Source organism: Heloderma suspectum, chromosome 4, assembly GCF_057233095.1.
Source record: "Heloderma suspectum isolate Gila_16-S chromosome 4, 16-S_ref, whole genome shotgun sequence".
Taxonomy (NCBI): domain Eukaryota; kingdom Metazoa; phylum Chordata; class Lepidosauria; order Squamata; family Helodermatidae; genus Heloderma; species Heloderma suspectum.
The window spans coordinates 188,422,161-188,440,689 of record NC_139461.1 but is presented as its reverse complement, the minus strand read 5'-3'; the positions used below and the strand labels follow the sequence as shown (position 1 = coordinate 188,440,689).

The 18,529-nt window shown below is 44.9% G+C and overlaps 1 protein-coding gene across 2 annotated transcripts in view; it reads right to left on the bottom strand.

The window, feature by feature from the left end:
• The window catches only part of FNDC7 (fibronectin type III domain containing 7), a 45,719-nt gene that overhangs the window by 8,351 nt on the left and 18,839 nt on the right, over window positions 1-18,529 (bottom strand). For both annotated transcript variants that reach the window (XM_084851564.1, XM_084851563.1), the window contains 7 exons: window positions 16,986-17,246; window positions 15,986-16,243; window positions 12,911-13,165; window positions 11,536-11,793; window positions 9,986-10,240; window positions 6,826-7,080; window positions 269-532 (listed from right to left, as the gene is read on the bottom strand). In XM_084851564.1, coding sequence (XP_084707690.1) covers window positions 269-532; window positions 6,826-7,080; window positions 9,986-10,240; window positions 11,536-11,793; window positions 12,911-13,165; window positions 15,986-16,243; window positions 16,986-17,246 — 1,806 coding nt within the window. The remainder of the gene's footprint in view (window positions 1-268; window positions 533-6,825; window positions 7,081-9,985; window positions 10,241-11,535; window positions 11,794-12,910; window positions 13,166-15,985; window positions 16,244-16,985; window positions 17,247-18,529) is intronic.

Below are 18,529 nucleotides of genomic sequence, written 5' to 3'. Positions count from 1 at the left end.
GGAGAGTTACCATGCCAGTATAGGCCATCACTAAGGCCGACGGGTATGGAGACTTGGATGTTGTGCAGCTCTGTACAGCAGCTACCAAACAGGCTGTTTCAAGCAGCTTCCACATGCCAACCATGCTTTGTAGACTAGCCCTCAATAGCTACAAGTGTTCTAGAAAGCTACTAGTTCATGCTGCCTACAATTTTATTCACATCTCTTCCACCATATGCTGCCCTGATTCCTTCTCTACATTTGCCATTGAAGAACCATTGGTCTTTACCTGAATAGATCTTCCTAGGACAAAATGCAAGTTGTGTTCCTTTATTATCAGTAACCGGTGACACCACAACTGTATAAACATCCCCACAGGGTATCTCAGTGATATCACAATATGTCAGGACTGTGTTGGGCATACAGGTGAAATTTCCTTTTGAGCCATGCAGATCTGTGCTATAGTTTACTGACCCTTCAGAGGTCTGCCAGTATATTCGTATGCCATTGTTGCCCAGTCTATATAGTTTAACCCCAGAAGGGCAGCAGGCACCTAAGAAAGAAAACAAGTATGATAGTTTTGTGAATGCTCTTTGTGTTCTTTCCTTTAGGGATAAACAGCAGCTGGGTTCCTTAGCTAATTTTTATAAATTGAAATGGGTTAATTTTTCATGCAGCATAATGATAGTCTCTCAAAGTGTCAGCTACTATGACAGCCATCTTGGAACTGCTAAAAATGATAAAAGCCTGTAGCCATCCATAGGTCTTTAGAAATCTCTGTAAACAATCCTAGAGGCAGCTGTGATTGCTCAATCCAGAAAAATAAATAGGGAATAGGATGCTAGCTATATCAGTAAAATAACATGTGTAACAAGGGTGGGAGCATTTGACAGCTAGCTCTTCAACATCTGGAGTCTGTGTCCAGGGAAAGTCTCCCATCTGTCCAACTGAAGAGCAAGTCTTGGAACATCCATGAAAAGTGGTCTTATAGACAGTGGGAGAAGGGCCATTTTCTGGCTGAACCTTTTCATCACATATACAGAAATTTTTTACAGTTCTTTTGTGACTTTGAGATGCTGAGTTCGAATGTGAAGAGTGCCATTCTCTAAACTTTGGGGAAATTTCATGATTTCAATTCTACATTTCTCAATATAGCAGACTGAACCTTTTTATTTTTCTTTTATACTTCATCTTATTCAACTGCATGAGACTCATCTAATTTGGATTATAAGCATCTCAAAATAATTTAAGAATTTTGAGAACATTCATCAGTGGTGGATCTAAGGATACTGTTGAGAGGGGGGGGGGGACTTTTCCATGAGTGTTAAGTGTCATCACACCTTACTCATATCGGATGATCTGGGGCATTTGCTACCTTCCACATGGCTATGTACACCATGTTTAAATCAGCTTCCTGGTGTGTTGTTGATGTGACCCATAAGCCAATATTAACTTCCACGTGTGATGGCTCTGGACCAGTTAAAATCAGCCTGTGGGTTTCGTTGACATCAACATTCATTACTGCATCAACAATATCAGTTGTGTTTTTGTCTTCATAGAGTTCAGTACCACTTCTCTCTTTGGTAGTGGAGTGATGATGTCTCGAGATGATGTGAGCAATCCCATTGTGCGAGCATAAATCAGAATACAATCCACAACCACTTCACGACTACCTGCTACACCTAGCTTCATAGATTTGGTGACTGTCATTGTTTTAATTTTTTTGGTAATAGTTCCATGAAAACCAGAGGGCCTGTTGCTCACAAATTCACTGTACTGACTACTCCCAACAGCTACTGCATCATGCACATTTAATGAGCAATCATTCAGAATTTGGCCACTGACTATATTTATTAAACCATTCACTGGGTGACTGCTGTCATCAAGTGGAGCGATACGTCATTAAATAATCCCAGATCTTCATGACATCTACCCAATTAGCCTTGATACATGGATCAGCCTCTTCCTTGTGATAGGTCATGACATTCTCAACATTTCCTTCCTTCATGTCTTCCAAATCTTTGAAAACCTGACCAAAATGTCTTGTGACAGAGCCCAAACAGCCAAAGTCTTTGGTTTCAGAGTGAATCCAATTACGCTTCCAGGGCCAAGACCATATTGCATGTATGTGATGAGCAGACCGCCAGTCCCTGCAGGACCAGGCCCCCAGGTACCGAGCCAGCTGTGCTGCTCCACCTGCCCCTCCCTGGAGGGGCTACATGAGCTGGCTGGCTGAAGTGGCCTGGGAGAGCCAGGGCCTGCAGGAGAGGCCACCACCACCACCGGGGAAGAGGTGGGCCTGCTGCTGCTGGGCCTGCTGCCACCACCACCACCAGGCCTTCCCTGTAGACTTCTGCCTGGCAGACCGCCAGTCCCTGTAGGACCAGGCCCCCAGGTACAGAGCCAGCTGTGCTGCTCCACCTGCCCCTCCCTGGAGGGGCTACATAAGCTGGCTGGCTGAGGTGGCCTGGGAGAGCCAGGGCCTGCAGGAGAGGCCGCCACCACCACCACCACCACCACCACCAGGCCTTCCCTGTGGACTCCTGCCTGGCGTTATTTTTAAGGGGATTTTTTAAGTTGTTTGTTGTTGTTGTTGTTGTTTCTGGGGGATTTTGTTGTATTTTTAGCAGTGGGTAGCCTGCCTGATAGGTGGGAGCGAGGGGGCATGTGTCCACCTGATGGAGGCAGTGGGGGGAGTGTTGGGGGCCAGAACATACCGAGGCTGGGCGACAGGCGCTGGCAGAGTGCTAGGGGCAGGCCATGCCAGATAAGGGGAACAAGGGAGAGATGTGTCGTATCTGTCCCCTGCTCCGGGCCTGTCCAGAGCCAAAGGATGGCTGGGGGAGGCGTGACCCCATCTTCTGGCCTTCGTTTGCTGCTCTGCAATGCCAGGTCTGTTACCCAGAAAACCTCCCTCATCCATGACATGATCCTGGATGAGGGTGCAGACCTGGCATGTATTATGGAGACCTGGCTGGCCGAGGCTGCTGCTCCAACCCTTGCAGCCATGTGTCTGGCCGGATTTTCGTATGCACAGCAGCTGAGGGCTGGGGATCGGGGAGGGGGAGTGGCTGTTATCTACCGAGAGTCCTTGGTCTTCACCAGACCCCCTCTCCGGGAGACCAAGGTTGCTGAGTGCATGTACTGGAGGTTGGGCCCGAAGGGCAGTCTGGGGATTCTGCTCGTGTGCCGTCCACCCCGCTGCACGACTGATTCCCTGGCTGAGGTGCTGGAGGTGGTCTCTGATGTGCGTGTACAGTCCCCTAACTTATTGGTGTTGGGGGACTTCAACGTACATTCGGAGGCTATCCTCACAGGAGCACCTCAGGACTTCATGGAGACCATGGCCTCCTGGGAGCTGCACCATATTCTAACTGGGCCCACCCATGTAGCCGGTCATGCACTAGACCTTGTGTTTGTTTCTGGAGAAACGGGGAGTGATCTGGAAGTCGGAGGTATATCCACCACCCCCTTGTCATGGTCAGATCACTATCGGGTGACGTTGGACTTCTCGGTTCCACAACCCCTCCGCAGGGGTGGAGGACCAATTAAAATGGTCCGCCCCAGGCGTCTTATGGATCCAAATGGATTCCTGAATGCACTTGGGGATTGTCTGGGGCACGCCAATGGCCACTCGGTCGAGACCCTGGTGGGTGGCTGGAATGCCTCAATCACTGGGGCATTAGATCAGGTGGCTCGGAAATGCCCTCTCCCCCTGAACAGGGCTCGGACTGCACCATGGTTCAATCCGCGGTTACGAGCTCTGAAACAGGAAGTGAGACGGCTAGAGCGCCGGTGGCGGAAGTCTCGCTCCAAAGATGATCAGACACGGGCTAGAGCTGTATCTTCAGCCTATCACGTGGCGGTGAAAGCAGCAAAAAAGGAATATTATGCTGCCTCCATTGCGTCTGCAGAGTGCTGTCCCAGGAGGCTGTTCCAAGTGGTCCGGAGCCTGGTCGGTCCTGTGGCTCCGGAACTACTGGAGCATTCTAAGGCCTCCTGTGAGGCCTTGGCAAGGCACTTTGCAGATAGAATTGATCAGATTAGGTGTGTTACTCTGTACGCTGTGGATACAGTTAGTGAGCAAGAGGCGGCCTGTGGCAAACCGGTTTTGTGGAATCGGTTCCAGCTTCTTCCTCCTGATGAAGTGGACAAGGTGCTTTCATCTGTAAGGCCGACCACCTGCTTACTTGATCCTTGCCCATCGTGGCTCATGGGCTGCAGAGAGAGACTGGGTGAGGGGATCAAGGTGGTGGTGAACACCTCCCTTGAGGAGGGAGTGATGCCATCAGCCCTCAAGGAGGCAGTGATAAGACCGCTCTTAAAGAAGCCCTCCTTGGATCCTCAAGTTCTGAACAACTTTCGCCCAGTCTCAAATCTGCCATTTTGAGGCAAGGTGATTGAGCGGGTGGTGGCGGTGCAGTTGAAGGCACACTTGGAAGAAACTGATTATCTAGACCCATTTCAGTCGGGCTTCAGGCTTGGGCATGGGACAGAAACGGCCTTGGTCGCCTTGGTAGATGATATGAGGAGGGCTCTGGATAGGGGTGAATGCTCCTTCCTTGTTCTCCTCGACCTCTCAGCGGCTTTTGATACCATTGACCACGGTATCCTCCTGGACCGCCTGGAGGGATTGGGCATTGGAGACACCATATTGCGGTGGTTCCGGTCCTTCCTCTCCGGCAGGTACCAGAGGGTAGCACTGGGAGAGGAGGTTTCGGACCCATGGCCACTCACTTATGGGGTGCCACAGGGTTCTATCCTCTCCCCGATGCTATTTAACATCTATGTGAAGCCGCTGGGGGCTATCATCAGGAGGTTTGGGGTGCAGTGTCATCAATATGCAGATGACATGCAGCTCTACCTCTCATTCAAATTTTCACCAAGGTTGGCCATAGAATCCCTGTCCAAATGTCTGGAGACAGTGAGTGGCTGGATGGGGAGGAATAGGCTGAAGCTCAACCCTGACAAGACCGAGGTACTTTTGGTGGGAGACAAGAGGAGGCTAGGGGATGTTGACCTGGTGTTGAATGGGGTACGGCTACCCTTGAAAGACTAGGTCCGCAGCCTGGGGGTCATTTTGGACTCCCAGCTGTCCATGGAGGCTCAGGTGTCAGCTGTGAGCCGGACAGCGCTGTATCAACTCCATCTGATATGGCAGCTGCGCACCTTCCTTTCCGACCATCTGCTCCCATCGGTAGTACATGCCCTGGTCTCCTCTCGTTTAGACTACTGTAATGCGCTCTATGTGGGGTTACCCTTGAAGATGGTTCGGAAGCTGCAGCTGGTACAGAATGCGGCGGCTCGCCTGACTAAAGGCAGCTGCCGGCGAGATCACATCACTCCAGTGCTGAAGGAGTTGCACTGGTTACCAGTTGTTTTCCAGGCCAAATTCAAGATGTTGGTTTTGACCTTTAAAACCCTATATGGTTCCGGCCCAGCCTATCTTAAGGAGCGCCTCCAGCAGCACCAGACAGGCTGCTTAACAAGATCAGCCTCAGATGGCCTTCTCTCTGTCCCATCAGCCAGGACAGCTAGACTGGTGGGGACGAGGGAGAGGGCCTTTTCTGTAGTGGCCCCCACTCTGTGGAACTCCCTCCCTAGGGAACTCCGTCATGCCCCCTCTTTAATGAGCTTCTGTCGTGCATTAAAAACATGGCTGTTCAGGCAGGCATTTGGGGTGGGTTAGGGTATTTTAGAAAATGTTTTTATTGTAGAATTTTATTGTTTTATTGTATGTTGTACATCGCCCAGAGTGGCTGGGTGACCAGCCAGATGGGCAATTAATAAGTTAAATAATAAATAAAATAAAATAAATAAATAAAAATGTTGTCTCGATAAACTGATCGGTCCATAGCCTATTCCAAATACCTTTCTTGTGCCTGACTATGTGTTCACTGCCATGCACTTTATAAATATCTCTTGATCAAGTTTTTGCATCGTTTTCAAGTAGTAGGACCCATACCATGCATAGTTGAAGGAAATCACAAAGTTACATTTTTACAAGAACAATAATCAAAATTATATAAGAACAGTGTAGAAACCTTATATAATGTGAAATGTAATGTTGTGAAATTTTCCCAAGGTTTAAAAAGTGGCACTTCATGGATTTGGATTCAGCTCCTCCAAATCATATAATAGTAAAAATATATATATATATTTGATGAAAAGCAAGGTTCAACCTGCTCTACCGCAGACTATTATAGTATGTTGGGTTTAATCAGTTCACAAGAGCCTCTTGGATGGCCCCCCAAACTTTTAATAATGCCTATAAGGAAATGAACAGTTCAGGCATCAATATTGATGGGCATCAAGTAACTTCAGATACTCTTTTTTTGGCCTTGCTTGATAAAAGACCTAGGAGTTATCAATTTAAAAGGAAAATCTTTGGTAATGGCTGATATATTTGAAGTACATTTATTTATCAGAACAGGGAACAGAATGGCTTGGACCTAAGGAACTGAGGGCAGAACGAAGCTCATAGAAGGGCACTTTCTGTTTCTTCACCCACATCCCTCAAAGTCTCTCCAGAAGGTCAGGGACTTTCCTGAATGGTGCAGCATGGGGAATATTAGAGGGAAGCTCCTGCACTTGACGTGCCCAATTTTTGGCAATTTTCTCACACCCCAAATGGAGCAGCTGGCTTTGCTAGTTTAAATGGTAGGTATTAGGACCACACTCTTCAGGAGACATTTTGAGGGGCATGGAGCAGAAGGAAAGTCCTCTGCAACTTGTGGTTCTCAGAATCCAAGCCAATGAGTATAAATTGTGCATTTAGCATGATAATCTGGTAGAAATGTGGTGCTTTGGCGCTATATATATATATATATATATATACACACTTACTTGAAGAAAATCCTCTGTATATACAGTCTGATATTAGACCAGTTTCACTGATTGCTTTGACAGACACAGTGTAGTTGGTTCCACATGTAATGCATCCCAGGAGGCAATAGTTTTGGAGTGTGTGACACCTGGCTTGTCCTTTGTGTGATTCCAAAATTGTTATGTATGTCTTTGCGCCAGTCCCAATAGACCAGCTGATGTTTGTCAGAGACTGTGTCACTTGAGTTACTGTAAGATCAGCTGGGCAGCATGGAGCTTAAAAGAAAGGAGAAAAGGTTTAGCACCTGATTGTTATTGCTTTTTATGCAATATACTGAGCTACATTCTTAATGGGTAAATGTAAGATATTTTGGCATCTTAGGTGAAAATGTTAAAGGGTTGCCCCCACCCAACACAGAACGTCAAGCTGCCACTCATAAATACATGTGAATGAATGATTCTGTACTGATAGAAATGATATTTAATCATTCACACTCCTGCACCATACACCTTCCTTCAGTGTCACCCTAGTCGGCCACCTGCAAACACCAAATCGAACCACGGGCCTTGCTGATAGCCATAGATGGTAGTTACTGAGACTAATTTATACTCAACTCTTCAGTGAAACAAAATAAGTTTGAATGCATTTTTTTAATTCAAAAGCTGATAAGTTGTCAATAATACCCTGTTCATCTAGCCTCTCCCAACTGGGGAGAATTATGCAGTATTTTAGTGGATACTTCCTATACCAAGTTCAGTCCTTTTTGCATCTTTTTAATTGGTTGACAGCCCTAATCATCTGTCTGTTAATTAAAGAAATGTAAATAACTGTGCATGTTTCTTAAACCTCAAAATACAGTCAGGGCCAGAAATATTGGAACAAGGATAACTGTTATGGCAGGTCGCCTCTGTACACCACCACATTGAAGTTGAAAGGAAACACACCCAGATGGGAGCAAGTCAGGACTTTCAGCTGTAATTCAAGGGGTTTGAGAAAAGTGGGGCACTAACCAATCAGGAAGGACAGCCAGTGGCATACACACACACCCATCGTTGGTGGCTCATAAGTAATGGAACGAATGGCTGACAAGCAGCTGCATGGCCAGGTGTGGCCTGTTTCCTGGGTACCCCATGACCAATCAAGCAGATAAAAGGCCTGGAGATGGTTCTGAGTGTTACATTTGCATTTGGTAGCTGTTCACTGGAACTCCCAACATGAGGTCCAAAGAGGTGTCCATGACAGTGAAGGAGGCCATCATTAGGCTGAGGAAACAAAATAAACCCATCAGAGAGATAGCAAAAACAGTGGGAGTGGCCAACACAACAGTTTTGAACATCCTAAAAAAGAAGGAATTAACTGGCAAGCTCAGCAACAGCAAAAGGCCTGGAAGACCATGGAAGACAACTAGAGTGGATGACCACAGAATTCTGCTCATGGTGAAGAGGAACCCTTTCACAACATCTAGCCAGGTCAAGAACGCTCTTGCGGAGGTGGGCATGTCATTGTCAACATCTACAGTCAAGAGACGGCTTTATGAATGTAAATACAGAGGCTTCACAACAAGGTGCAAACCACTGGGAACACTCAAGAACAGAAAGGCCAGATTAGCCTTTGCCAGCAAACACCTAAAAAAGCCTGCCCAGTTCTGGAAGAAGATTCTCTGGACTGATGAAACCAAGATTAACTTGTACCAGAATGATGGGAAGAGAAAAGGATGGAGAAGGAAAGGATCAGCTCATGATCCAAAGCATACCACATCATCTGTCAAACATGGTGGAGGCAGTGTTATGGCATGGGCATGTATGGCTGCCAATGGAATTGGGTCACTGGTGTTTATTGATGACCTAACTGCTGATCAAAGCAGCAGGATGAATTCTGAAGTGTATAGGGCTATACTTTCAGCTCAGATTCAGCCGAATGCTGCCAAACTGATAGGGCACCGCTTCATATTGCAGATGGATAATGACCCAAAACATACAGCAAAAGCTACCCGAGAGTTTCTCAAGACAAAGAAGTGGGATGTTCTGCAATGGCCAAGTCAGGTCTCAATGATCTCAACCCAATAGAGCATGCTTTTCAAGACTGAAGGCAGAAAGACCCACAAACAAGCAGCAGCTGAAGGCAGCTGCAGTAAAGGCCTGGCAAAGCATCTCGAGGGAGGAAACTCAGCATTGGGTCATGTCCATGGGTTCCAGACTTCAGGCAGTCATTGACTGCAAAGGATTTTCATCCAGGTATTAAAGGCTATCCTTAAGTTTGAAATTATGTTGGTTTGTTCCATTACTTATGAGCCACCAATGATGGGTGTGTGTATGCCACTGGCTGTCCTTCCTGAATGGTTAGTGCCCCACTTTTGTCAAACCCCTTGAATTACAGCTGAAAGTCCTGAGTTCGCTCCCATCTGGGTGTGTTTCCTTTCAACGTCAATGTGGTGGTGTACAGAGGCCAGCTGCCAAAACAGTTATCCTTGTTCCAATATTTCTGGCCCTGACTGTAGGTGGGGCTTGGGAGGAAATGATAGTTTAATAAATAAAAGGCAACGATTGCTAGAGGCTATTTTTAATATTTTCCTCTTTCATTCTCTATTACAGTAACACACCTATCTCCTTTCCCCTCCACAATTTTTTGAATGCAAAATGGGGGATTGAGATTGCCAGCTTGTCGGTGCCCCTTCCAGAACCCTTCATTATCTATTCATTGGAGTCAATCCCTTAGAGACCTATGTGTGTCAAGCCCAGTGCATGTGGGTCTGAATGATGCTATTTTTAACATTGTGGGTTTGTGGTGTACAGATCATGTGGCTGGTCCTTGCACATTGTGTAGACACATATGCAAATCTGACATCTGATAGACAGGCATCTGGTGAGCCTGAAAGTAGGATAGGCTTGCCAGGGTGACCTAAGCATATTCAATGAAAAGTTTGCATAGTGTCAATAGCCTTTCTTTGGTGTGTTGTGAGAACTGTGGGTACCAAACTGTCCTTGCAATATGTGTCAGAAGCCAATGAAATCCAGTAGATTGCACTAGACTGAATATGGGTGATCTCAGTTCAAACTTCAGCTCAGACAGGGATGCGCAGGTGACCTTGGCAATTGCCCATCTCTCTAACACCATTTCCCTGTTACAAAATGGGAGTGATACCTAAGTGGTAAATAACATCTCTAATCAGTTGTCTCTTACCTGTCTCTAAAGGGATGCTGTAACTAGGCAAGCTGTGTCCTGCTTCTGTACTTGCTACAGCGCTGATAGAAAACAGTGACCCACATGGGAGATTATGGATAGTGCATGAATTTCCAGAGCTTGTGCAATGCCACTTTCCCGCCTCTCCTTTGGCAGTGACTGTATATGTCGCTTCATCATTATTGGCATGCCAGTGCACACTAATTACTGAAAGAACATCCTTTGAGACTCTTATTATTTCCGGACTACATGGAGCTGAAAGATTTTAGATGGAGCAAATTTTCACCACATTCTTATTCTTGTATTGCATTAAAACAGCTGCAGATTATTATAACAAATCTGCAGTCTTATGAAAACCCAATATTACAAAGAGCGTAGTTAGCATCCTTTGAGACATCCTCTCTGTCCAGGGTCTGCTTCCTGCCTGAGGGTTCCCTTTACCTAACATTTTAGTTAAGATTGCCCATGGATGTACTTGCAGCCATTTTTCCCCTTAATTTTTCAAACCTATACATTGCCTATGGCTGCCTATGGCACCATCAGCTCCAATCAGCTTAAATGATCTGAAGGGGTCCTGGATTTAAGGAGTTACTAGTGGCCTAACTGTACTTGTGTTGCCCAAGGGCTCTTATGTAGAGCTGTTGTACTGTCAGAGCAAAAAAAGCAACCACTGGTGCTTGACAGATCTTGATATGCAGGCTCTGGAGGTGGGGAAAGCATAGTGCCACAAATTGTTGTGCCATGCTAGCATATAGAGGCTTGGCAGAGAACCAAGACATTAGATGCAAAGTGCTCTTTCCCCCTATTCAAATATAATGTAACCCCTTTGGAAGGCTGTTGTTAACACCCCAAAAAATATTGCCAGTTTCATCTGATGCATGTTTTACTCGGAGGTAAATCCCATTTGGCTCCATGGGATTTAAGGTACAAATAAGAATGGAGAAGACTGCAGCTTTAAAGGTATAGCTGTTCAGGAGCTGATGGCCTGAACTTCTGCAAACCAACATACCTATGTTCATCCGAGAGTCAAAATACATAGCAGCCTCATATGATGTATCATCTGGTGGAATGTAGTTTAAGTGAGGGAATGTTTGATAAGCTTATTGATAAGCTTATGTAAAAGCTTATTTTTAAAAACACCTCCCTGCATATTCGGAACTAGCATGTCAATGGCGAGGTTTGCCTAGAACTTTCTCCCCGATATGCTAGCAATTAGTTTCATAGGTGCAAAAATATTTTTAGGTGGGAGAGTATTCAAATATTGATCTCTTTAAATGGTACAGTCCAGGAAGATACAGAACATGTAGCTGATAATTATATAAAATGGAGCCCAGATTTTCAAACAGAAGAAACATAAAGGAGTTTGGACTTAGCTATTCCATTGGATATTCTCTCCCACCTGAAATAGTGTGACAAACGTGCTAGGTTTGCTTCTGATACTTCAAGATATGCATTATAATGCAGCGGTAATTAGCCTTCTCAGCTTGCACCACATCTTCTTAACTTGCAACTGCTGTTGTGCGTTAAGAAAAGTGTAACTGGAATAGTACCTGTTGCCACGTGTTTAGATGCGCATGATGTATTACTGCCCCTAATTTCACTGAATGAATAGACGGTGATATTGTATTGGGTGTTGCACTGCAGTGCAGACAAGGTACAAACTGTGGCGGTGTCATTGCATAGCAGCTCATTGGTCCAATCAACAGCTCTGGTTTCATACATTTCAGCACCACGAACAGGAGACCAGACAATCTGAACTGTGTCACTAGACACAAACACTGGATTAAAATCACTGGGGCAGCAAGGTGCTAAAGGAAAAAAAGAGGGGAAATGCAGCAGTATTTATTTTTATGGTACAATATTAGAGAGTCACAGAATAAATGTTTCCTTCCGCAATAAATTTTTATGTGAAGATACTGGGCCAGGGGCCCTCAAAACTGGAACTCTAGCACTGGGCTCTAGGGACCTTCCTCTTTGACCTGTCATGGCAGTTTAACAGAGGAATTGCTGCCTGGCATGTTCTCTGCTGCAGCTCAGCATTACCCCTGCAGATGGCAGTATTTAAGGCGTCAACTCGGAAAACGTCAGCTAATGGGGCGTCTCTTATAGGAGGGGTGGGCAACTTCTGGCCCTCCAGATGTTTGGGCCTATAACTCCTATGATCCCTCACCATTAGCTATGTTGCCTAAGGCTGATGGGAGTTGTAGGCTAAAACATCTGGAGCACCACAAGTTGCCCACCCCTGCCTTAAAACTACTGACTCTAGCCCAGCTCCTGAGTTTGAGTAATTCCTCCATCAGATACTGATGGAGCTGCTCCTAGATTGCTCATCTTTGCTGGATCACTTGGTTGCCACCAGCTTTAACAGGCATGTAAAGATGTAACTAATTAGGGAGCAATCCTACCGGGATAGGCGGCCGCTTCCAAACTTGGAGGTAACCGCCTATCCAATGCAGGGCAGGAGAAGCGTGGAGCAGATCATCTCCTCCACCCTTTAGCCGCCCTGCATTTGCGGCTAGACAGCCAATTTTGGCTGTCTAGCCGCGGGAAGGCAGAGCTGGGGAAGCGTCTGCCGGATGATGCATAGGATGTGTTGCACCGGCATTTCCGTCTTCCCCGTGCCGGAACACCCCCCAGAATGCTCTGTTTTCGCCGCTTCATGCCCCCTTCCAAGTGCGGGGCCATTCCAAGCTGCCTCTGAGGCAGCGCGGGAGGGGGAGAAAGTCGGTTCTCAGGGAACCAACCTTGGAGTGTGGGCTCCGAGGTTGGTTCCCAGAAACGATCCTGCGGCCATAGGATTACTCCCATCATCTTTTAAAATCCCTTATATACCTATTTTACCATTCAAAGCTTATTTCTAACCTGGTCTGATGTCCATAGAGATTTACCAAACAAATATACACAAATAAATAAATTGGCAATTACCTGTGGTATAGTTGAATATGTCACCTAAGGGGCTCTGCCCTGCTTTGTTATATGCAAAGACACTAATAAAATAGGTGAAGCCGCAGTCTGATTGGAAGTGACACCGGGTACGTGATGTGTTGCAGTGGACTTCCAAGCCATCGTCACTTTTCACAAAGACGACATAATAATCACCTAGGTCAACATTGGACCATGACACTGCCAAGTTGCCTGGCTCATCCTCTTCAATTGCTATACTTGCTGGAGCACAAGGGGCTGCAAAGTCAAATTTTAAACAAAAATACATTTTAACTTTGCTCATACTGTTACACTGAAAAAAGTTTTTAAAACTCCTGTCAAGAAGTTGTTTAGGAAATGCTAATTTGGTGCATGTTTCATGGATTGGATGTGCTATTGTAGAACATCTGATCTTTTAAGTGTACCTGTGCTGAAGACTTCAGCTCTTACTGTACCCCCTGCACAACCTTAATGCTAAAGAGTGACTGCTGGATCAATCCATGCTGTGCAATTTGCACAGCAGATAGTGTCACAAATCCCTTGGCCCCTCTATCCTTAAGCACTCTCACACAGAGAGAGAGGCTTCAGTCTCATGCCTTTAATTCATTATTTACAGGGTCATTACAGGACATTACATTGCTGGAGAAAGGGGTGAGTGCTTGGCATGTCTCAGTACTAGAGTGGTGGAGGAAGATCACTGGAAACCTGGTACATTTCTATCACATGTGAAGTTGGCATAATAAATGTATGGCCAAGATTCAAAGTAAACCTTGGCCATGACCCTGTGAAGGCACCAGGTTGGGGAAAGCTGGAGTAGAGGCTTGTGGAAAAGTACCAGAAAGTGTATAGTGTTAGGAAGCAGGAACTATAGTCTGTCTCAAGACCAGAGTGTGATAAAAATGTTGCAAAGCATGGTGAACTGTGTCTTAGAATTCCTCCACAACCCAAAGAACCACATGGGAGTTTCTTATGCAGAGCAGGAGTTTTAATGATCCTCATGGAAGCAACCTTCCATACCCTTTTTCTTAAAAGTTAATCAGGACCAGCACCTAGCATCCTTGAGCAGCTGCTAGGGCCCTGGCTGGGCCAATGGATGATGCCTGCCCTGGGTCCTCTTAATTTTTTTGAGGAGACAGCATTCCAAACAGCACAAGGTAGCTGGATCTAGCCATCCTTTTCATTTCCCACAATGCCCCCAAGCCAGGGGTATTGTGGGAATTTAAAAGGGTGGCTAGACACAGCCACCCAGCACTGCCAGCACAGCCAGATAAGACCACTCCCAAAGAAAGTGGTACACCAAAGAACACTGACCTGGTTTGCAAGACAGCACGTCTGTGTGGCTGCTGTTTTGAATATGCAACCTCTGATCGGGGCAATCAGGGGTTATGGCGTGTTGTGTGCACCAGGCTATCGTGGGTTAATCAAGGGTTAAACAAGCCACCCTTAACCCTCGATTAGTAGCTGGGTTAAGTGTGGGTTGTTTAACCCTTGGTTAACCCACAATGGCCAGGTCTGCATGATATGCTGCAACCCCCAATCAGAGGTTGCATATTCAAAATGGCAGCCGCACGTGCCCTGCATATGCTGGGGCTAATTGTGGGTTAATTCACCCATGATGAGCTGCTGGGTCATACGAACTGGGCCTCTGCATGGAGTGTATCCCACCACCACCACTCAGCCTGGAGCCAGCCCTGGAACCAATGTCATTGCTCAGTTGTCCCAGCCCAGCTCTGACACAACCAAAGGTGCAGAAAAACAGCCTGATGGCTTAGACCATTAGCACCAGACATAAAATGTGAGAACTAGACAGAACTTTCACACCCCTAAATTTTAGTTTTAGCTGTGTAGATTATATATCACTCATTGATCTCACTATCACCTCTGTGGTACATATGGACCAGGACAGATAAAAGGATACAGATAGGCTGGAGACCCAGGCATGCATTGACTATAAGGTTCAGATGTACACCGAGTGCACATCTGACCCTCTTCAAAACTGTCACGCCAATGAACCCAACTCAAATTTTCTTCTGTATCCTAACTTCAAACTACTTTATCCTCTCATATGAACATAAGCTGAGCCTGACAATCATATTGTGGGGCTGGGGGGCGGGGATGTTCATCTATACCAGGGTGAGGAATGTATGGCCCTCCAGATGTTGGACATCAGCTGCCATCAAACCATGCCAGTATACCCAATGGTCAGGGATGATGTTTTTTGTTGGCCTGCAACATCTGGAGGGCCACAGGTTCCCCCCATCTTCAGTCTATACAGTCCAGTACGTGTTTCCAACAGTGGCCAGCTTAATGCCTCTTGGGAGCCCATAAGCAGGCCATGAAGGCAATAGCTCTCCTTTGGTTATTTGTTGCCAGCACCTAGTATATTCGAAGATACATTGCCTCTGTATGTGGAGATTCAAATTACTTATCATGGCAAATACACACTGAGAGATTACTTTTCTGCAAAGATGTCTATTCCTTTTTAAAAGCCATTCAGGGTGCAATCCTATCCATGCTTAGTCAGAAAAATGTCCTACAACCCCCAGCATTCCCCAGACAGTATGGCTGGCTGAGGAATGCTGGGAGTTTTAGGACTTTTTCTGTCTGAACATGCATAGGATTGCACCCTTAGACTAGTGGTCATCTCATCCTCATTCCAGAGGTTTACATGCTGTGTAAAGAAGTACTCCCTTTTGTCTTTCAGAACCCACTGCCAATCAATTTCATTGGTTGCCACCAAAGTTCTGGTGTTATGAAAGATGGTGAAAAGTTTCTCTCAATGAATTCTCTCCACAACATCCATCATTTTATAAACATGTTCATAAACATGTTCCTGTTCACAAACATGTTCCTGTTTATAAACATGTTCATAAGCATGTTACTGTTTATAAAATTAACATTATAGTTGTCTGTTTTTTTCCTACACAGGATACTTTTCCTAAAGGGGAATATAAACTATACATTCTTTCCTCTGAGAGTTATCGACAGTCAGCAAATGGATCAGGCCTGTATTTCTTTATTCCATAGGTTTCTCCACACACCATGAACTGTATGTGTGGGTTGCTGAAGTTCACATACCAGTTTTGAAATTCACAGCCTCTGTCGGTGTACTGGAACCAGCTTCGTTGCTTGCTATAACAGAAAGGGAATACACAGCCCCACAGTTAAGTGATGGGATAGTACAGGAAGTGGAAGCTGTACTACAGTTCAACTTGGAGGTACCACTGTAGGCTGCAATGATGTAACTGGAAGCTCCTTCTGTTGGCAGGCAAGAAACAGTTGCTCTCAAAGCTCCACTGTCAAAAACCACTTGAACATCTCCTGGCGCATGAGGCCCTATATTATAATAAATAAAAAGAAAGAAAGGTTTCAAAATTATTTTGAGTAGAAATGAGGCTGAATTACATTTTAATTCAAACTATTTGAATGATTTTTTTAAATTATTATTATTATTGTTACAGCCATTGGTTACAACAATGACCACTAGAGGTAGAAAAATATAACAAAGAATACATAAAACACATAAAAACATTTCATAATCAGTACAACTGATCTATCATTCTGCATGGGGGTGGGAAATTAGCTCGAAGCTTAGAAGCTGAAAGGGTGAAGTTCACTGTGGCTAATAGGGTCACCATTTTATGGAATATAAACAGAAAATAGATTTTCTCCAATACAGGCCAGCAAGTTTTCCCCATAAAGGCATGTTTTTAAAAAAACTTTAACTGTATGAAAAGTCCAGTATTCAAATGAGGTTTTCTCCTGCGGGATACACGTCTGATAATATTTCAGTGATGTTAAACTATATGTGTGTCTGTACTTCTAGTATTGTTTTTGTTTAGTGTACATCGTTTAATTATTGATTTCAAGAGCGTAAAGGAATATTTTTATTCCACTCTCATCATTTCCAATAGCCAATCCAAATTTAGTTACATTTAAACAAAACAGTCATTCAAACACTTGTCACTATTAAGTCTATGAGAAATTAGAACCTTTTATTTTATGATTGTCACATTTATTTAGAGCTGACTGTTCCTTGTCAAAAGCTATTTGCTTTGCTTTCCAGTTTGCTTCTTACTTGTTCTTTGGTTGTAGGTGGAGTCATCCCCAGGTACCCCATTAGCATCCCAAGCATGTGCTTTGATGGTATAGAAAGTTCCTGGGTCTAGATGGGAAAATATCAGGGAGTTGTTGGTGGTGTTTTCTTTCAACATGCCACCCAAACCATCTGATCTCATGATAGACACGAAGAATCCAACCGCCATATATACAGCTCTCCAGCTCACCACAACGTTGTCATAACTTGGAGAATTTGCTATCAGGATTGGTGCAGCAAGCACTGTGAAGGAGCAAGTATATGTCAGGTTCAATGGAATTTTGTCTGTGTGCACTTGTGGACAAGATTTCACTCTAGGTTAGCAGCTTTAGGGCTGTTGCTCACTTAATGTTTTGTACGCATGTATACATACATGAGTACAAAAGAGATGTACACACCTATTCATTGTGAAGGGCACATACATGTATAAATAGCTACAATTCAGTCACAATTCCTTTATAATGCATGGAAATGGGCGTCCAATACTTTCATGGTTCATGCTTTCCTAGCAGACAATCATGGATGACCAGGAAGGTTCAAATAGGAATTGATGTAAATTGTATAGCATTTCAAAGTCAAAACGATCAGATTCTGTTTTGCTCAGAAGTTAACTGGTAGTCAGTGTAGTTACCAAAAACCAGTTTATGTTCTGCAAAGAGGTCCTACAAAGAGATGAGCAGTGACATTTTGCACCAACTGAAGCTTCTGAACAGTCTACAAGGGAAGTCTCATGTAAAGCACATTTTACTATTCAGTCCTTGAGGTATGCAGTCAAGGACAATATTGAGCAGAGCCCATTTTCCAGGTAGAGAGAGAGTCAGCACATCAGGTACGAACTGCTCCTAGAACCAGCCACCAGCTGAAGTATGGGTGTGTGTTAGATCAAGGTCTTGTCCAAGGCCACATCTAAGAGAGCTTCCCAGAATTAACTTGTTAATAAAAGAATAGCAATATTTTCACTGCTTTTAGAGCATCCAGATCTTTCACAAATATCTAATGCACCTTCTCAAAAGTTAATTTCAATCTGCTTCCCCTCATCCACTCAACATTTCCATAGTCCCCAAACACTGGTTCCAAAATAATACTGCCGCCGCCAGATTGTTAAACAATGCAACGTAGAGTTGCATGTCATCTGCATACTGATGATGCACCACTCCAAAATTCCAGCAGTTTCATACAGATATTAATTAAACGACATTAACAATAAAACAGACTTCTAAGATACTCCATGGGGGACGGTGGGGGGAGGATGCCTAAGATGTTGAACAATATCCACTAAACCCCACTTTCTAGGAAGGCCTAGGCACAAATAAGCAGAGACATTTTATTGTTAAGGTCATAGGGAGAGCCCTACTGGATCAGACCAAAAGTTTGTCTAGTCAGGCATCCTGTTTCCCACAGTGGCCAATCAGGTGCCTGTGAGAAGCCCACAAGCAGGACATGAGTGCAATAACACTCTTCCACTCATGTTTCCCAGCAACTGGTACAGAGGTACATTGCCTCTGATCCTGGAGGCAGTATATAGC